The sequence below is a fragment of the Primulina tabacum genome, chromosome 8 (genome assembly GCF_025594145.1).
Source record: "Primulina tabacum isolate GXHZ01 chromosome 8, ASM2559414v2, whole genome shotgun sequence".
Lineage (NCBI taxonomy): Eukaryota > Viridiplantae > Streptophyta > Magnoliopsida > Lamiales > Gesneriaceae > Primulina > Primulina tabacum.
In genome coordinates this window covers 6,359,558-6,379,126 of record NC_134557.1, presented here as the reverse complement: position 1 = coordinate 6,379,126, position 19,569 = coordinate 6,359,558, and the positions used below count along the sequence as shown (strand labels likewise).

General features: G+C 34.1%; 3 protein-coding genes across 4 annotated transcripts; 2 read left to right on the top strand and 1 right to left on the bottom strand.

Moving 5' to 3' along the window:
* Positions 1–3,179: 3,179 nt before the first annotated feature.
* LOC142554476 (transcription repressor OFP3-like) lies at positions 3,180–4,394 on the bottom strand. Its single transcript, XM_075665145.1, has 2 exons — positions 4,220–4,394; positions 3,180–4,187 (listed from the first exon to the last, which is right to left on the bottom strand). Exons 1-2 carry the CDS (start codon positions 4,286–4,288, stop codon positions 3,279–3,281), a joined length of 978 nt encoding a protein of 325 aa, XP_075521260.1. The 5' UTR covers positions 4,289–4,394; the 3' UTR covers positions 3,180–3,278.
* Positions 4,395–12,884: 8,490 nt separating this feature from the next.
* LOC142554475 (EPIDERMAL PATTERNING FACTOR-like protein 6) lies at positions 12,885–14,426 on the top strand. 2 transcript variants are annotated; one of them, XM_075665144.1, is made up of 4 exons: positions 12,885–12,996; positions 13,133–13,260; positions 13,425–13,477; positions 14,073–14,426. In XM_075665144.1, exons 1-4 carry the CDS (start codon positions 12,992–12,994, stop codon positions 14,298–14,300), a joined length of 414 nt encoding a protein of 137 aa, XP_075521259.1. In that variant the 5' UTR covers positions 12,885–12,991; the 3' UTR covers positions 14,301–14,426. The 2 variants fall into 2 exon arrangements, with proteins under 2 accessions (XP_075521259.1, XP_075521258.1); XM_075665143.1 differs by having other exon boundaries at positions 12,898–13,260.
* A 2,615-nt stretch (positions 14,427–17,041) lies between these two features.
* On the top strand, positions 17,042–18,728 carry LOC142553388 (CBL-interacting serine/threonine-protein kinase 11-like). Its single transcript, XM_075663599.1, has one exon. The coding sequence runs from the start codon at positions 17,139–17,141 to the stop codon at positions 18,477–18,479; it is 1,341 nt and encodes a 446-aa protein (XP_075519714.1). The 5' UTR covers positions 17,042–17,138; the 3' UTR covers positions 18,480–18,728.
* Positions 18,729–19,569: the final 841 nt, after the last annotated feature.

The following is a 19,569-nucleotide window of genomic DNA, read 5'->3' as shown; positions in this document are numbered from 1 at the left end:
TATATCTAAAATTTTACAAAAATGTGCGTGCATATTCTGTGGCATTTTTGATAAAAATGATTTAAGATTTAGTTTGGATACCAACTCAAAAGTGGCTTTACTTAGTCTACATGCCTTATCGTGATGTACAAAAAATTGTGGACATCCTTTCTTTGTAGTGCTATCATCATTTAAAATAAAACAAAGAAATCAAACACTAAATATGAGAAAAAATTTCTTCTGTTTATTCGCATGATTTTCCGACATTAATTCAGTACTTAGGACACCTAAATAATTAAATCTTTTGAAAATACAACACTAGAGATCAATTAGAAGACAACAAGATCCAGAGAAAATTTGATCTTGTGTGTGTGTGTGTGTTTAAGCGATTTAAGTATAGTGATAGATGGTCATATTTTTGAATTTACGCTCTTTCATTTACTTATTTTGATGAAAATAAAAATTTTTTTAAAAAAGAGAATGGATGATTTGGTTAATTGGTTTACTAAACACCGTAACAATCGATTGAAATTACGATGACAAATATTATCATTGCCCAAAATATTTAACTATGGGTGACAACTGAAGATGTCGATTATACGTAAAGGGGACTGAGAACCTCTTGATTTTTATTGTTATAATACTCAAAACTTAAAAACATGCAGTATTTGTTTACATCTAATAAATTTCATACTTGAGATTTGTGAAGGTGTTGTGTTGAGAAACACTAGTAATCTTGATTTTGATGATGATAAAACTTGTTATTGTGTTTTTAACATATTTATTCAATTGTGAAGTTGTCATCTCAAGTTGGAAGCTGAAACTCGAAATCAACCAAGCTGAAAATCTGACGACCTACAGTCTTTTGATGATATCCTATAACTCGGCAATGCAAATGACAAGTAGTCAAAACGACTGAATAGAAATCTCAATTTTACACAAATCATATTCCATGATAGCTCAGTTAGTTCGGATGTTATCTAAGTGAAATATTAGTCACAAAATCAAACTGATGGAAACGGAAACAAACAACAATCAGCTCAGTCTGACCAGTTCTGATATATTGGTCATATCTCTCAACTCGATTATTCAAATGGGGCGATTCAATATGTGCTATGAAGATAAGCAAATGATCCACAAATCATCTTCACAAGTCAAAGTCTTAATCGGATGAGAAGAATTTGATACACCACGATGAAGTTGCTAGTTCTGCACTGAATATAGAACAAGTTCCAGATTACCAGCAGTCTGATCTGTCGAGCATATTTCTTTCATACAAATTTTGAATTGAGTTATTCTTAATTATATGAAAATTCAAGAGAAGAGCTACAAATATCATATTTATCTCTTTGTCCAGAAATCGATTAATCAAGAGTTATAATCAAAAGAACATAACAACTCGACTTGATCATATCTTGATTTGGTTCACGGTCAAGTCAGAGCAAATAGATAGGACCAGATAAGACCAAGCTGATTTGATGGCATATCAGATCACATCAGACCATCAACAACCCAATTTCACAAAATGGCCAGAAATACGAATTTGACTATTGTAATGTCAGAATATATATACAACTTTTCCAAGTAGTTATATTCTTATATCTAAAGTCTATATCATTCTTGGAAGTCATAAGTACAACATACTGAAGAGCAAATACAAGCTTTAGAAAGGGATTCAAAACATGAGCAACGTACATGAGAAATTAGCTAGACTGAGAGCAAACTCAAGTGTGAGATACATTTAATATATACATAAACTATAAAATTCTTCACACACTTGCACATATATATGAGAGTTGAGTTTTCAAGTTTATATGATCGAGTCTTCACTTGAAGACATTAAAAATTGTGTTTGTAGTCTTAATATAAGAGATATTAAATATTATGCAGATATCGAATGTGCTAAGAGTTTCAATTAGGTAACAAATAAGTCCTAAGTTGAAATGATTTTGTACAAAGAATTATATAAATCAAAGTTTTCAATTGAATCTTTCCTAGGTGGTAAAATATGTGACGTAAGTGTTGTTAATATCTGAATATCTATAAACAAATTTGTGTCTATTTATTTATTGTATTTAATTATTGCTACTATTTTTAAGATGAATTGTTGAAATATTTTATGTGTTCACAACTATCCAAAACATTATATATCAAGTGTTTCATAAAATCATTCAACAAAAAACGCTTTTACACATTCAACTTGCATATCTTTTAAATGATTTTCAAAATATTTCATACAAGATATTATTTTCAAAATTTATTTCAAACTCGATTTAATTTTTCGATGTTTAATATTTCAAGAATTCGTTGTAGCTCAATATTTTTCATCCAATCGATCATATCAAAAGAGATTCTATATATGCCTTACGTGCTCCATAGGATTCCAAAAATATGTTTAAATTCAATGTACAACGGAAAGAAGAAAAAAAGAGAACGGAAAAGGTGATGAGCATTAAATAAATTGAAAGAGAAAACGAAAAGTTTGCACCACACACTCCTGGTGTGAATTATTAGCGGTAATTCAATATATATATATCATATCATATTTACCAATATCCACAGCGTGATAGTACATATCTATTGGACATGATGAATTATATCAAAATTTATATGTCTACTAGGTAAGTGTCACATCAAAAAATGACACAAAGGTGGACACGATTGGTGATGAACAAAACAAAATTATATATATATATATATATATATATATATATATATATATATACAATCCATTTTTCGGAAACTTTGAATTGATAAAAAAACTAAGTCTCTTGTGAGACGATTTCACAAAATTATATTTATGGGATAGATCGACCAAATATATATTTGCAGTAAAAATATTTTTTCATAAGTCGATTGGATCGAATCAGAAATCCATATCACAAAATTGACTTATGAGAGTGTTTCTTAGGAATTTTTGTGTTGATAATATATATAAAAAAAATATATGTTAATCTCACAAACGCTTTTTTACTTGTAAGTAAAAAATCACGAATCTAGCCTATATAAATACCTTTGTTTGATGCAAGATAATTGAAATGGAGTGTAAATTTTTTTGTGCCGAAGCTGTGGCATCTACTATAGTATCGTGTTAAAAGATAATTTCATTTCTAGGCAAATTTAAGAGGTGGCCGAAAATAGTTGTATCCTAACATTAATATAATACTCAACTGTCGAGAACTTTTTTTTTAATATCAATGTACTGAAACACAGTTGATTTTCATATGATTATCTACCATGAATTCTAAAACTACACAAATTGATAAACAAAATACATTAAAAAATATTGATACTGATGTTTAACTAGATATGGGCATGGTGAACCAGATTTGCTCGAAGGCCTTGATGATGAGATCATGATACTGGCTCGAATTCAACGACAGGTAACAAGCAAGAAGCTCTTCAAGTTCCCTCGAAGTCCGGATGTTGTTCTCCACGATCATCTCCTTCATTGAATCCCTGAAATCTTTTTCAGGATCGAATGATGCCTTAACCATCGCAAAGCTCTCAGAATAAAAACAGTTGTAGGCCTTCTTTTCGTCATTGAAGCTCTTTGTCGCCCCACAGGTTTCGATTTTCCGGTTCTTGATCTTCAGTCTCCTGGATCGCGAGACTGATTTTCGGGTGCCGGGGCGGTTTGTTTTTGTTTTTGTTTTCTTTGGCTGGACGCTGAAATTTTCAGTTGGGGAATCGACAGATGAATTGATCTTGTTCTTGGAGTTGGGTGATGCTGCTGGGGTGATCTGTCTTGTGGGCTTAGTCAGGATTCGAGGGAGTTTTGGCTCTGATATCATATCGAATTCCACCACCTTTTCGATTCTTGTGGACGTTTCTTCCCTGCTGAAGATGATCGAGTAGGAGTCGAGCTTGTCGTCGAATGATTGATCATAGGAGAAGTGATCGAAATAATCGACGCACTCGAATTCTGAAGAGGGAGATTCTAGAAATGCATCTTGAAAACAGGCGTGAACTTGAACAACCGTTTCAGGCTCCAAAATACAATTGAAATAATCTGAACCAGAAGGGATTATTTGCTTAGGAGATGACCGGTAGATGCTCTTTCTCTTGGGTTTCTTCTTAGACGATTTTGTTGGAGAATCATCAATTTTTGTTAAATTGTAAAGTGTGTCCAGTGAGACTGATGCTGGGGTGTATTTGTAGGAATTTGTTGGGATTTGAGTTGGGGGAGGAATCTTTTTCTTGATGGTATGAAAAGGGGGATTTGATTTCTGGTCTTGTTCATGTCTCTCAGCTTGTAAAACCAGGCATTTGGCATCATATCTGCCAATCTGAACTTGTGATTTCTCATAGAAAAACACTCTCCGGGTTTGTGGTTTAATAAACTCAGTGATCACGAAAATGATGGAAGAATATAACACGAGCAGACCAGGGGAAGCTTTATATATACACGAGCATACGAAATAGATGCAAATGTTTAACCATGGTTACCTGGCCTGTTGTTGCACCTGGTTAACTTCATCCTCATGATATATATACCACGTCAATGTGGAGCAGCATAAATTTGGCCAAAATAAACCAAATATAATACAATTAATGATTGTATTTATATATAATATCATACTAGCTTTATTTGAGTACAATATAAGGATCGATCGCGACAACGGTGGCCACCGGAACAATCACAAGAGTCCAGATCCTGTTAAATGTTAACCATGGTAAGGGTTTAGATAGTTTTGTTTTGCATGAGTCGAGTTTGAGTAAGAGATACCTAAACATATATTTAGCCTGCATGAAAGCTAAATAATGAAAAAAAGAGTAGAAAGTAAAACAGCCGAAACCCCATTGACAGCAAATGGATGCAGGCTAACGTAACAAGAGGCCAAGATTGCTTTTGGCCTTTCCTTTTCTAACCACAACCACAAGCTATTAAGGTCTGAACATGTATCTGTCCAGGGCAATGGAGCCCCGTTTTCTTGGGTTGAATTACAATATTATTTAGATGTGTATCTATTCTCTTCTCTCTTCTTTTTCTTTTTTTTTTTTAAAAAGAAAATTATGAATAATTTCAAGAATTTATATCAAAGGTGCGCAGCTGTCGCTAGTGCAAAAAAAGGGTGCGACGTGACACTACGTTGACGTGTGTAATGTCAAATCAACATTCATGATAAAAATGACTAAAATTGTAATAATAAGAAAGATATAAAATTGATGACAAGATTTGATATTGTAGCATATCAAAATTACAAAGAAACAAACATAGATAGACCAAAATCGCAATTTTTAATTTCCCTTCATATGCAATTGTGCAACTCAAAGCCATAATTTATAAATTGAAAATCAAATGTTTCACGCTGAATAAATTGATCGATCGCTGAATAATACATATAATATGCACATTTGGTATTCTCGGATATATACGATCATTAAAGTGATCATTTTACTTACTTTATGATCGAGTTGGGGTTGGAGATGCTCTTACAATAGATTTCGACTTTATATTGCTAAAAACTAAGGCCCATATGTCTAAGATTTTTCCATTATTTTGCGATTGAGAAAATGATTGCACACTCCACTGATCTTTTTCGAGTGTCTAAAATGTTGATGATTAAGTGTAATTATTCGCGTGCTAGCTCATTCATATGATTCCTGGTCTGCCTTTTCACAAACATTTTTCTATCGTGTTATACATGAATAATGTTAAATGTACAAAAATTTATCGTATATTGATATTTACAACAATTATATCGTAAAATTTTGTTATTATCTCACAAGATTTTATATTGAATTTATCACAAGATTTTGATAAATAAAATTTTTGTATTGAATTTTTTATGTTGTACTTGCATCATGGACTCATTATATATATTCTTCGATCACAAGATATAAATAGGATAATTAACGTTTCTTTTTAGGAAAAAAAATATGGATTTTTGCATATACATAGCAAAGTATAAAAGTTTAGCTACTCAATTTTAAGTTTAGTGCTTCATGTACTGTACAATTTGTAGTTAATTTTGTAAATCTTAAATCGACTAAAATCTTGCACGTGTACAGCCTGTTTTTAGTGGTGCATTTCAAGGTTTTGGGAAAAGATGTTTGCCATTAATTTGAAAAAATTGCAATCATCGCACATTAATCTATCTTTTTAACACACAAGACACTCTCTCGTAGGCAAGATTCTAAAAAGTGTGAAGCATGTTGAAGCGTGAGAGTGACACTTCAAGTATAAAGTCCGTAATTTTTCATGAAAACAACGCGGGGATTATTTAGAAAATGGCTGAAACTGGCCGAATTCAAGCTAGCCGAAACCACCAAAAATTTCAGCACTTTATAAAAATAACGCCTTAATCAATATAAAGTAAATGTCTCATCGATCACCACTCGAAACAATTAATAAACCTCAACGCATCCACAAGGTTTGACCAACAAATCAAAAATATAAAACTTCAGCATAAAAATAATTTATTTACTTGCTTGTCTTTGCGAGTTTCTTTCTAATTAACAATATATATATTTATTCCATTTACTCTCTTGTCATAATTTTAACAATATGTTTATTCCATTTACTGATTAATCTTTACGAGTTTTCTTCCATAATTCTGTTATTAGTAATACTCATACTTTTAACAATGTACTTATTTCGTTTATTGTTTTATCTTTACGAGTTTTTTTCCATTATTCTGTTATTAGCAATTTCGCTGACAGTGCTCTCTCCACCCCATAGCTTCTTTCCTCTCAGCCTGTAAAACGTCAGTCTTCCTCACCCGCGACTAAATATTTTTTGAAGCATGCAGCACATTCGGTGTTTAAATAAGACTCGCGACTGGCGGCACGGCCCGGGATCGAGCACGAGCCACCACACACATGCTGCACGTACGGGCATTGCACGCCCAAGCACGGGAAGTCACGACAGAGACATCCATTCCTTGCTCGTACATCAACGCACGCAATCCCATCTTCGAACACCACGCAGCATGCCTTCGCACCCTCACCAACGCACACTACGCACGTGTAATACTCCTTCATGCACAACCGAATCCTAGTTGGGTAGACCGTAGACCACCTCCATATGAGTATATGAGTACACCATAAATTCTCAAGAACTCCATGAAACATTCAACACAATCATACATAATCTTCAATAATAACATAATAAATAAAAGCTTAATATGATTTCACGATACGTCATGCTAAGAATCGACTTGCCTTGTTATACCTCGAGCAACGCGTGAAATCGTTCAAGAACGAGGTTTTGATCCTAAAATTTCGGCTTTTCCTTAGAACCCTAGCAGTGACTCTTCCTCTCTCTTTTCTCTTGAATTTTGTCGTCAAAATGAGTTGGAGAAAGGGAGAAGGTGACCTTTATTTTTCAGAAAATCAAATGCGAAAGTTGGTTTTAAAAGTGCTAAACAATTTTTAAAAGTTGATTTCATATTTAATAAAAATTAAGATGCTGAAAGTTAAACCTTATATTTTCAAGTTGAGTTCTATTGTTTAAAAATAATATCTTGCATTTTCCTTCCCTAAAATGAAGTGGCCGAAACTTTCAAAAATAAAAATAAAGAATTCTTTTTCACATTAGATAACCAATTAAATAATAAAATCACCCAGCCTCGGTGGACAATTTTCGGACGCCACATAAAGCTTGTTAAGCTTAAGTTGGGTTAATGCGAGTTTAATCTTCAAAAGGTACTTTAGACTATAATCTCAGTCATCTCAAACAACTAAATAGAGTACATAATTAATGCATAAATACTATAAATTTAAGTATAACGTATTAATTTTTTGTTAGATTATAATTGAATCTTTTATATCATTCATTTTATTTCTCGTTTCATCAAATAAAAACTCAATTTAGTTGGATTTCTTTAAAACATTAGCATTAATATCATTTTCACAAAAACTCTTGTGAGACGATCTCATATGTTAATTTTGTGAGACATTTTTCTATTTAGTTCACCTGTGAAAAAGTATTAATTTTTATTGTAAATATGAGCATGTTTGACCCGTTTCAAAAATAAAGATCAACGAGACAATCTCGCAAAAGACCGATTATATCATTTAAGGTTGTAAAGTCAATATTTATTGTATATTCCTTATCGTTATAATTAACTATCCAATGTTGTACATTGCTAGCAATATTTGCTAGTAAAATTTCTAATTTATGTTTCCCTTCTTCTTGTTTATCAATCTTTCTTCAGAAAAAACTCTAACGTAAACATTATTAAACACGATTGTATATTGCTACCATAACTTATTAATATTATCAATGTACAAAATGGTATCGCTAACTGTTAATTGTCTCACGTCGGTTGGATAAATAACCTGAGAGTTGTATATATGGGTTTGGACAATCTTCCCCCCTTGAGCTAGCTTTTGGGGTTGAGTTATGTCCAAGTTCCATTCATAACATGTTAATTGTCCCACATCGATTGGATAAATAACCTTGGAGTTGTATATATGGGCTTGGACAATCCTCCCCCCTTGAGCTAGCTTTTGGGGTTGAGTTAGGTCTAAGTTTCAATTTTAACATGATATCAGAGCCCGGGTTCCACCGTTATGTGTTGGACTGCCTATAGTTAGGCCACCCGTTCTGCCCATAATTGGGTTATTTGTAAACTCCACGCTCCAGATGTTCATTCCTGGGCGTGAGAGGGGTGTGTTAATTGTCCAACATCGATTGGATAAATAACCTTGAAGTTGTGTATATATGAGCTTGGACAATCCTCCCCCTTGAGCTAACTTTTGGAGTTGAGTTAGGTCCAAATTTCAATCTTAACACTATCAAGTAACATAACCACGCAAGAAGGGCCTCCAAATCCTCCATCTCTTTAACCACGGCTTTATAATTCGGCAATCTTGTTTTCTATCAACTACTAATTTCTATAACATTTATTCTTTTATTGTAATAATAGTTCATAAAATATTTGTATTTCTGAATTCTGACATTTTCCTGGGTGAATGATATATATATATAACTTTTTAAAAATAAATTAAAGAAATAAAAGTAGGTTAATTTATTTTGTTTCTTTTAATTAATAACTCATTGTATAGAAATATAACTCCAAACTCGTGAGTCATTTTTTTTTTTTAAATTCATCAGTAGGTCTAATTTATAACATGGTCTGGTTATTGGCAATAACTTGTGTGAGACGGTCTCACGGGTCGTATTTTGTGAGACAGATATCTTATTTGGTCATTTATGAAAAAATATTATTTTTTATGCCAAGAGTATTACTTTTTATTGTGAATATCATTAAGGTTGACCCGTCTTACAAATAAAGATTCGTGAGACCGTCTCATAAGAGACCTACTCTTGATTATTTGGTTAAGGCAACATCCATCGAACCTCAAAATTTTGACACCTATTCGTGTTTCCATGTGAATCAACAGAGTTATTACAAATTCCATTTTCAATGTATTGTCATTGTCCAAGATTCCCGATTTGATATTCTTTCATCCTTCTTCACGTATCCCTCCCACAGTTTATCTCTGCTGACGTAATAATCATGATACTTGATACTGGAATATATTTATATATGTGATTCTGTTCAATTTTTAACTAAATAATTACATGTCATTCCGAGTACTCAACGTTAAACAATATTAAACAAAAAAACATATGAAGAATTTGAAAATGTTCATTAATTTTTGGTCCATATTCAACTCAGCTCCCTCATGTCTCTATACTCTCAATCCGTGGTTGGAGCGATCCACATGTGTTGTATGAATTATTGTATGATTTAAAAGATTTGAGTTACACTATTACTACAAATTATTATTTTTCTTATAAACGGTGAGCATTTGATGCAAAACATATAGGTTTTTTTTTTATGGCGTTTCTTACTTTAGCAATGAAGGAATACAATATATTTAATTAAATGTTTAATAGTATCAACTTTTATGTGCCTATTTAATTAAGATATGCAGTCATGTGTGTGCGTGATTTCTAAACTTCAGATATAGATCATGTTTCACAAACTTATCATGGTTTTATATACTTTTTAATTGATGACCAGAAATAGTAAATAAATTATTAATTAGTTGAAATAGGGATTAAATAACAAATTCTTGAAAATTAAAGAAAATACAATATAGTTCTCAGTTTCATATTAATATAAATGATTTGTAGGACTTAGCGCTTGCCGCTTTACCAAAAACTATAGCTAGTAGTAATGGTGTAACTTCAAATCTTTTAAACCGCACAACAGCTCAAGCACTACGGTTCGATCGCTCTACCAAGCAAGGACAATTATTAATGCACCCAACAATCTCCCTCCCAGCAATATAATTGCACTCCTTGGAATCAATGTGAATCGAATTCGTGACCTTAGCTCTGATACCAATTGTAGGACCAAGCGCTTGTCAGCTTTACCGAAAGCTATAGCTAGTAGTAATGGTGCAACTCAAATCTTTCAAACCGCACAACAGCTCAAGTACCATGGTTCGATCGCTCTACCAAACAAGGACAATTATTGCACCCAACATGATTATAAGGTGCATAACCATAAGAAAATGGGTGAGTTAATTATGGAGAAGAAACTTGCATATACCTCAAAACTGGCCAGGGAGACGACCTGACCCCAAACCTATAAGCGAATCATGAATATTTGGTGCAAAACGATGATTTACAAGTTGATTTTAGAATATTGAGATCACCACTTACTTTTAAATTTTTTTTGACAACACACATCTGACATAAAATACATCAATTTTAAAATATGTAATTTAATTAATATTGTAAGAAAAATACATTGTCATAATTTTCATTGATCTGGCTTGATTTTCGTCGAATTTTGCACACACTTGCCAGCCTTGAAAAATTGGTCAATATGCTGACTAGTTATGAAGCCACCGTTAAGAAGGAAGAATATGTTTTCTTAATGGCTTTTTGTCTGGGACGAAAAAAGCGCTAAAAGGGAAGGTAAGAAGTGTTCCACCTATAAGCAATATGAAATGAAATGAATAATTCTCTTTAGAAAAGTATGCATGAAATAATGCATTAATCTGGACCGGGCGTTAACACGAATTAGGTTGGTTAAGTTTCGAGTCCCCTCCCATTTGTAATAAAAAATAATAATGCATTATTGAAAATGACAGTGTTAGAATAAATTCAAGTCATGTAGAATAATAATGGAAGTGAGGTTCTTGCCACTCGTGTGGACTTGTACGACTATGCATTAATCAAATATTCTCCAAACGGCCCCCCTTGCACTTCTAGAATTCTCCTTTTATAAAAATAATGTATACAATTCAAAGATTTTCAATATAAAATAATCACATAATTTGTGCTATCATAATTATATGTTCTCGAAAAGGATTCATACTTTCAAACGTTTAAATAAGGATTCCTAACCTACCATTTCAACAAACCATCGTTTGATACGAACGATAAGACTTTACGTTCTTGTTTCATTTACATTTGAGTTTTCGTTAAAAAATGATTATGTTATTCGTATCTTTCAATTTATTAGTCATATATTATCATTCTCGTATCATTTCGTCCTATTAGATGACTCGCGGTCGATTACTCCACGCCTCGCGCGCATGTCTTACAAAAGAAATGGATACAGATGAGTCGATGTTAGATGTGGTTCGTGTATACTGCCATTCATGCTCTCCTCGATGTGGTTCGTGTATGCAGCCAAAGTATATATATATAAACTCTTCAGTTTCTATTCTAATAATTCTTCGTACGACATGACACTCAACATGTCATGTGATTGCAATTTGAACTCGATAAAATACTAACATAAAATAGACCTCTCCACTTATACTTGATAAGCTTAAATAATATTTAAGCCACATACATCGAATTTTTTAATGCAAATAATTGTTAGAGTTAATTACGATATTTATTTTATCTCCTCCAATAATTGTAGCGTCTTTACCCGAGCCACCTAAGCTAACGGAAATAACATGCATGATAAAGTCTTAAATAAATCATATTTAAACCATATATCCTTTATTCCAAAGAGAAAATGGGTCATTACAATAATATATAGATGTTTTATATGAGTAGGTATCATGTTGTAATGGCTCAAACGTACGAGGTACATGTCATGTAAAGCAATGAAAATGGTTTGGACGAAGTTTCCTTTGCAAGCATATATGTACTGTGGAAGCACAGGAAATATAATTAAAACCTCTCATAATTTGGTGCATAAAAAAAAAACATATGAAATAGGTTTTGTATCCTTAGTTTTAAATGTCTTGTCCGCTTCTCTTTGCCTTTGGAATCCAACGAAGTGATGGATGGGAAAGGGGGAATGGACTTTTCTATTTAGGTGCCAATATTTATTTAATTTATTTCACAAAATCTTATGTTAAGTTACATAGAAATTGGAGTTTCATTCAAATCCCAATATTGGGGTCTAGGAATTTGAAAGAATTAACGTTTTAGTAAATGAGATGTTATTCGCGAGTGTATTTACTGGTGGATATTTATCAATATATTCGAAGATCACACTTTTTTCAGCGATCCTTACATGTGAGGTGAAATATCTACTTTCATATGCATTTTTAGGATAATACCGTAAGAATAACATGAAATTTTCCGTTTATCGTAAAACAATGTAAAAAGTGAAATAATAATGAAAGTGTTGGGACACCCACACATGGAAAAAGGAGAGGAGAATAGTTGGTGGTTTTACTCTGTTTGGGAATTGTAGAAAAAGTCTGCAGCGCAAATCTCACCTCCAAACATAGCATAGCCCAGGAATCGACCCCCAATCTCCCATTCCATCCCCAATATTAATGTACGAAGTTCTTGGCCAATTATATAATAATAATTACTTTTTATTGTAAATATAGATAAGATTGACTAGTCTCATACTTAAATATTTGTGAAAATGTCTCACAATAGACCTACTAATCCAACAAGGCAAGTTCAACTTGAACTTGGTCGTATATATACATCGATCCTTTCACAAATAAGTTGTTCCGTCTTCATTTCGATCCTTGTAAACCATTTAAATTCAACAATCCTAGCTAGCTAGCTCCAAACATTTACACACACAATCCCACCATTACTTATAAAGTTTACTGTTGCATGGGGTATATATGATCAGATGTCGGAACCCAGCGAGACGTCATCTTTGCTCCGATTTTTTTCGCGTTTTATATAGTATAATTCTTGCCATAGTTTCTTGTTGTAAATGGCGCACTTGCTAATGTGCATAAACACAAACAGATCAAATGGGTTCAAGAAATGGAAGACACAGACACCACTTGTTGTAGTTTATGCTGTCGGGATTTTCTGCTTCTTCGGCTTCTGCATTTATGGAAGGACAAATATAATCTCCTCATATTCTTCTTCGGGTGAGTTTCAAAATAAAAACAAACCCATTCTCTATACTTTATTGATAAAGAAGATATTTCATCAAACCAATCTACGGAACCCAAAATAATTGGCATGGAACTTGCATTTTCTTGAATCAACTTGGTTATCTGATTGTCTTATTTTTGGATCCTTTCATTTGCAGAATACAAGAGGATGGTGTTGTCTCTTAAAGCTAATGAGGATTACTTGCAACAGGTTAGACCATGTATATACATATATGATATATATCTATATATATACATATATATATATACATATATATTTTGAGTTGTTGAAGAGATCGTTGTAATCGATCTCCAACTCGAGAATTGGTTCCAAACATTACAGGTTATTGCATAGTGGATTGGAATATTAAGGCCCAGTCGAATTTTTTGGTCGATTTAGGGCCCATTTAGATTTTCAGAATCCCAGCACGTGTGGGAGAAGCGCAATTTAGCAAGTCATGTGTTTGATTGGATTTTGAGCACAGTGGATCCTCTACTGGAAATTGAATTTTATCTTTTTTTAAAAAAAAAAAAATCAGTTGTAGAAAGTGTGATAATTTATTGTTCGTGTTCTGGCAAGAAAAAGATAAAATGTTTGAAACCTCGGAAATCCCCAAAGCATTTGGTTTCATTTATGTAATTTTGATGGTATATTAATTAAGGAATTTTAAATTGTGTTTGTTTGTATTTCCTAGAATAAAAGGTTTTTTTGATTCAAAATACAATAACAAGTTTCCATAGCTCTCTTTTTATACTATTCATTCATTTCGTTCAGATTTTCAATGCGAATCTTCGAATCATTACAGAGTTACGATAGAAACAAGATCTGGAAGTTCGTCAACACGACCAGAATAGACATCATAGGAGCAAGAAGACTCCTAAGTGGCCCAGGATCATCGCCCCCTCGTTGCACTTCAAAATGTAGTCGATGCGTACCGTGCAAGCCCGTTCGCGTCACGGTTCCACCGGAGACTACAGAGTACTACCCCGAAGCTTGGAGGTGCAAATGCCGCAACAAACTGTACATGCCATAGTCAATTTTTAAGCTTACTACTTGCTATATTCACTTGGCAGGCATGTAATTGTTTGTCTATAGGCAGTGAACCCACTTTGCGCATAATTGGTTTAATTTAGTTAATTAAATACTTATATTTGGTATAGTTTCGTGTCAATGGATACATAGGCAGAAGTTGATCAAGTTACATTATGTAATCCGGGTGAATTGGGTGAGTTGGGTCGGGAAAATCCACCGAATCTAGTAAGAGTTTTGTCGAGGGAAAAACGAACAATAAAATATATCCTGGTATGAGAATATATCTTGGTGATACAGCTGCATTATATCCTGCAAACAAGAAAATGAGCACGTGAATGGGCGCCGAAGGAGTGTCCAGCATGATCACTCCGACTATTAAATCAGCAAATGAAGAAAACTAGTATATATGTGTGTGTACGAGTATATGTGAATGCGTGAATATGCGAATAATCCCCATCTGAATGCGAAACAAACCTACTATTTATACAAAAGAAATATATAATTGCCTTGTTTTCAGTGCCCACTTACTAATTAAAGAAAGATGGATGTCCATACCTTACTTTCTAACAACTTTTGTGGCATGCTAAACACATGTAATTCTGATAGTAATGATTATCAAATATAAGATATCTCATACTAGTACACTCGAGTATGGTGCTACTGTCGAGGTAGTTCGGGTAGAAAACCATCACCCGAGAGCTTGTCTGAGATCCCGGGCTTCTATAGTCCGGAGTGATGATATCTCAGGCAATCACCTGCCCGTCTACTCCATTTACTGTCTCGGGTCATCCTGGTGGTTATCACTCCAATTGCCTCGATTCCAGCAACCAAATTGGATGTTTTACCGAAGGATCTCATTGCATTTTATTTTAGTCGTACTTGAATATATGAACCTGTTACCAGTTACTAATTTGTTTGGATGTTTTTTCATTTTTTACCAATTATGCCTGATGTTGTTATCAAAAAATGTAACCAACCAACCAATATATCCCCTCGTCTTTACTTAGGTGATGCATTCACATGTTGGCGCTGGCAGAAGAATCCGAAGTGGGCAGCGATAGAGAGAAAAACAAACGATAGTTGGCGGAGGCATCTCCCTCTTTAATAAAATAAAATATACAAACTAATTAAAGTTTTATTTGATATTTGAGACCCAAAAATTTCAATTCTCTACGACACATTTCACAAACACCACCCAAAGTTGTAAACTCAAACAATTCATATCTTTTTTTTCAGCGTGCTTTTCTTTATAGATGTCAATGTGTGTTAAAAAATATTTGTTGGGTTGGTCCGTGGCTTGGCCAACCATAACTCGTCAAACTACAAATCGAATTGGTTAGGTCAATCTTTCATTTAAAATAGACGAGTTAAGTTGATAATTTATCATCTCGTCAAAAAGATAATGGCGGGATACAGTAGGTTGCAGGTCAGCCGACCTCATGGATCCGTTTTGACATGTTTAGTTTTTTGTTATAAGTAAACATATATTTTTTAAAATAGAAGCATTATTAAAAATCATTGTCAAGGATCAGAGAAAGAAGATAGGAGGGAAGAAAACGTCAGAAATGTTGAATCTGATAAAAAAAAATTTAGGTTGGAAATAAAATCGGTTAATTTGTTTGCTTTAACATGTGATCGAAGACATTGAGAGGAGATGTTCAGACATAAGAAGGGAATTAGGGTTCATACATAGATCCCAGTGTGAATAAAATATACTCTATTTACGACGCTACTAACAATAGCATAGGAAAAACAAAACAAAACAGATAAAAATACTTCTATTAATTTAGCAAACCGAATATCCAAACAATTTTATAGGCCCTCGGTGACTCGGGTGTTTAGGCTTAAAAGAAACCTATCACATATTTCCGAAGCCCATTTCTAAAAAAAATATCTCGTCTGAAATTTGTGTGTTGATTTGGAAAAGTTGTGTGGGAACTCGGTTTCTATCAGAATTAGAAGTAATGTCTCCGTCAAAAGTGATTATGAAATCAATTAAAAAGGCTTATTCTTGAAACTGATGTTTCTTTTAACAAAAATTACATGTCAATTTTGTGATATAGATATTTGATCTGATGTGATCCGACCGGAAATTAAAAAAATATATTAACAGTCTCTTACTTACTATTCTTTGAAGGCAAAAACTTGTGTGAGACGGTCTCACGGGTCATATTTTTTGAAACGGATCTCTTATTTGGATCATCCATGAAAAATTATTATTTTTTATGTTAAGAGTATTACTTTTTATTGTGTATATCGGTAGGGTTGACCCGTCTCACAGATAAAGATTTGTGAGACTATCTCACAAGAGACCTATTTTTCTTTGAATGATGGTTTAAATTGATTATTTGTTGTGATTGAATAAAAGAATAATATTTGGCGTAAACATAATAAAATAAAAAGTATGTGTGCTCATACAATATTTTTTTATTAGGAATTCAACCTACGACTTAATGCTTAGAAATCAAAGCTTTATACGTTAAATTATATGCGATTTGCTTTAAAACTTTAACACTTTTTAAATATATATAATTATTAAAACAGACTATGACGTCAAAAGTTAGTTATTATAGATTTCTCTGATATAATAATTAATAATAATTATTATTATTTTGGAACTGAAAACACGTGCGACCATATGTTAAATGTGATAAAAATTCACATTTTGAAAAAAATTCAAAATTCTCATGCTCATATTCAACTAGCTGTTAATCACAACCAATCTTCAAATACAGACAACCACACCTTTTCTTTTACTCGAGTAAAATTCGCTCTCTCAAATTTCAACAGCTCATAAATATCTGTATACTTTTTTTTCGGTCTCTGGATCAGCCCAGCGATGCCAGAGATCGAGGAGGTATCGGCTTTCCACCGGCCGTCCCCGCCGGGATCCCCCGCCGACCAAGAGGCGGCTTTGGCATCGGGAACCGCGTTGTTCAACAAATACGAGATCGGGAAACTTCTGGGCTGCGGTGCATTTGCCAAAGTCTACCATGGCAGAGACATTCAAAGCGGCCAAAGCGTCGCCGTTAAAGTGATTCACAAGAGCAGGCTCAACGACAACATCAATCTCATGGGTAACATTAAGCGCGAAATTTCCATTATGAGCAGGCTGCGTCACCCGTATATTGTCAAATTGTTGGAGGTTATGGCGACCAGGACGAAGATTTACTTCGTGTTGGAATTCGTTAAAGGCGGGGAATTATTTGCTAAAGTGGCTAAGGGACGATTCAGCGAGGATCTGAGCAGGAAATATTTCCAGCAGCTCATCTCCGCCCTGAGTTACTGCCACGCGCGAGGCGTTTTCCACCGAGATTTGAAGCCTGAAAATATGTTGGTGGACGAAAATGGAGATCTCAAGGTGTCCGATTTCGGGCTCAGCGCTCTCACCGAACAAGTCCGACCCGACGGGCTTTTGCATACTCTTTGCGGGACCCCAGCTTACGTCGCGCCGGAGATTCTAACAAGAAGAGGCTACGATGGCGCTAGAATCGACGTCTGGTCGTGCGGTGTCGTCTTGTTTGTCCTCACAGCTGGATTTTTGCCGTTCAACGATCCAAATCTGATGAATATGTACAGAAAGATATACAAAGGCGAGTTCCGGTGTCCGAAATGGATGTCGCCCGATCTCAAACGGTTTTTATCTCGCCTTTTGGATACCAATCCCAATACGAGAATCACCATTAACGAAATCGAGCGCGATCCTTGGTTCAAAAAAGGTTACATACAACTCAAATGCCACGAAAATGAGGATCTCTGTACCGTAGCCAAGGAGGAGCAGGATAAGAAATTATTGGATCTGAACGCTTTCGACATAATTTCCTTCTCTTCCGGGCTCAATCTTTCTGGATTGTTCCACGACAAACATAGGCCTGCAGAGTACGTGGAACGGTTGACGACGGAGGATCAGCCAGAGAAAGTCATCGAGAAGGTGGAGGAAGTTGTGAACGCCGATAACGGCGGCGTGAGGTTGAGGAGAAAGAAGGATTGCGGATTGGAGCTGGAGGGTCAGAATGGTAATTACGTAGTTCAACTGGAGGTCTACCGGTTGACCGACAATTTGGTCGTTGTGGAGGTGAAGAAAGAAGCCGGGGATGCCAACTTGTTCTCGGATTTGTGGAAAGACAAAATTAGGCCTCTAATAGTACGGCAATCGGAGCCGCTGGTGGCCGGAAACTAGCTTAGGTTGTCGCTTGGCGGGGGCGGCGACGTTCGATGATTTTGTCCCTTTTTTAAAAAAATTAATCTCGCTCATTTAAATTTATAATTTGTTATAATACATTATTACTGTAATTTAAAAATTGTGGATTATCGAATAAGACATTGTGTAAATTTACCGGTGAATCGATTTTTGTGTGTATACGAAGAAATAGGTTTTGGATTTGTACAATGAAATTAAAAGTAAATATATCTTCATAATCTTTGTATGTGTCGTGAAAAAGTAAAAATTTATGGTAAAAAGTAAAAATCTCAAACTCTCAAAATTTATCAAACTACACACTTTATAATATTTTTCTCTCTACTCAATTGTGATTTTCTTCACAAATGAGAGATCTATTTATAGGAAATCTTTACAAATAATCCAAAAATAAAATACATCATTACCTACATCATCACACACTAATTTTCAATATTTACAACTCTTATTTTCAACATTCAAATATTCAACATTCAAATATTCAATACACACATTTTAAATATATTTTTCAACACTCCCCCTTGTGATGATGATCATAATGATTGTCTTCATTACGTGTTTTTATACTGCCTCGTTAAAAACCTTACTTGGAAAAACCCATTGGGATAAAAACCATAGTAAGGGAAAAAGAGTGCAGTCACGTAAACTCTCCCTGATGTTGACATGAACAATTCTTCACAAATTTCGTAGATTGCGCATCCCAATATTATATATGTGCTTTCTGAATATTGACGTAGGAAGTGCCTTTGTGAAGAGATCTGATGAGTTTTCACTTGATTGAATGTGACGAACATCAATACATCTATTCTTCTCAAGCTCCTTGGTGAATGCGAAGAACTTAGGAGGAATATGTTTAGTTCTGTCGCTTTTTATGTATCCTTCTTTCATTTGAGCAACACATGCAGCATTATCTTCATATAGTATCACATGCTTCTCATCAGATGATAATCCGCATGAAATTTGGATATGTTGGGTCATTGATTTTAACCACACACATTCACGACTTGCTTCATGTAGTGCAATAATCTCGGCATGATTTGATGAAGTTGTTACGAGCGTTTGTTTCTGAGAA

Excerpts from the sequence above, each read along its gene's own strand:
- LOC142554476 (XM_075665145.1), bottom strand. The coding sequence starts at position 4,288 with ATGAGAAATCACAAGTTCAGATTGGCAGATATGATGCCAAATGCCTGG. Across the intron at positions 4,188-4,219 it reads TTTACAAGCTGAGAGACATG|ACCATCAAGAAAAAGATTCC; the intron begins AACAAGACCAGA and ends CCCCCTTTTCAT.
- LOC142553388 (XM_075663599.1), top strand. The coding sequence starts at position 17,139 with ATGCCAGAGATCGAGGAGGTATCGGCTTTCCACCGGCCGTCCCCGCCG.
- LOC142554475 (XM_075665143.1), top strand. The coding sequence starts at position 13,098 with ATGGCGCACTTGCTAATGTGCATAAACACAAACAGATCAAATGGGTTC. Across the intron at positions 13,261-13,424 it reads CTCCTCATATTCTTCTTCGG|AATACAAGAGGATGGTGTTG; the intron begins GTGAGTTTCAAA and ends TTTCATTTGCAG. Across the intron at positions 13,478-14,072 it reads ATGAGGATTACTTGCAACAG|AGTTACGATAGAAACAAGAT; the intron begins GTTAGACCATGT and ends GAATCATTACAG.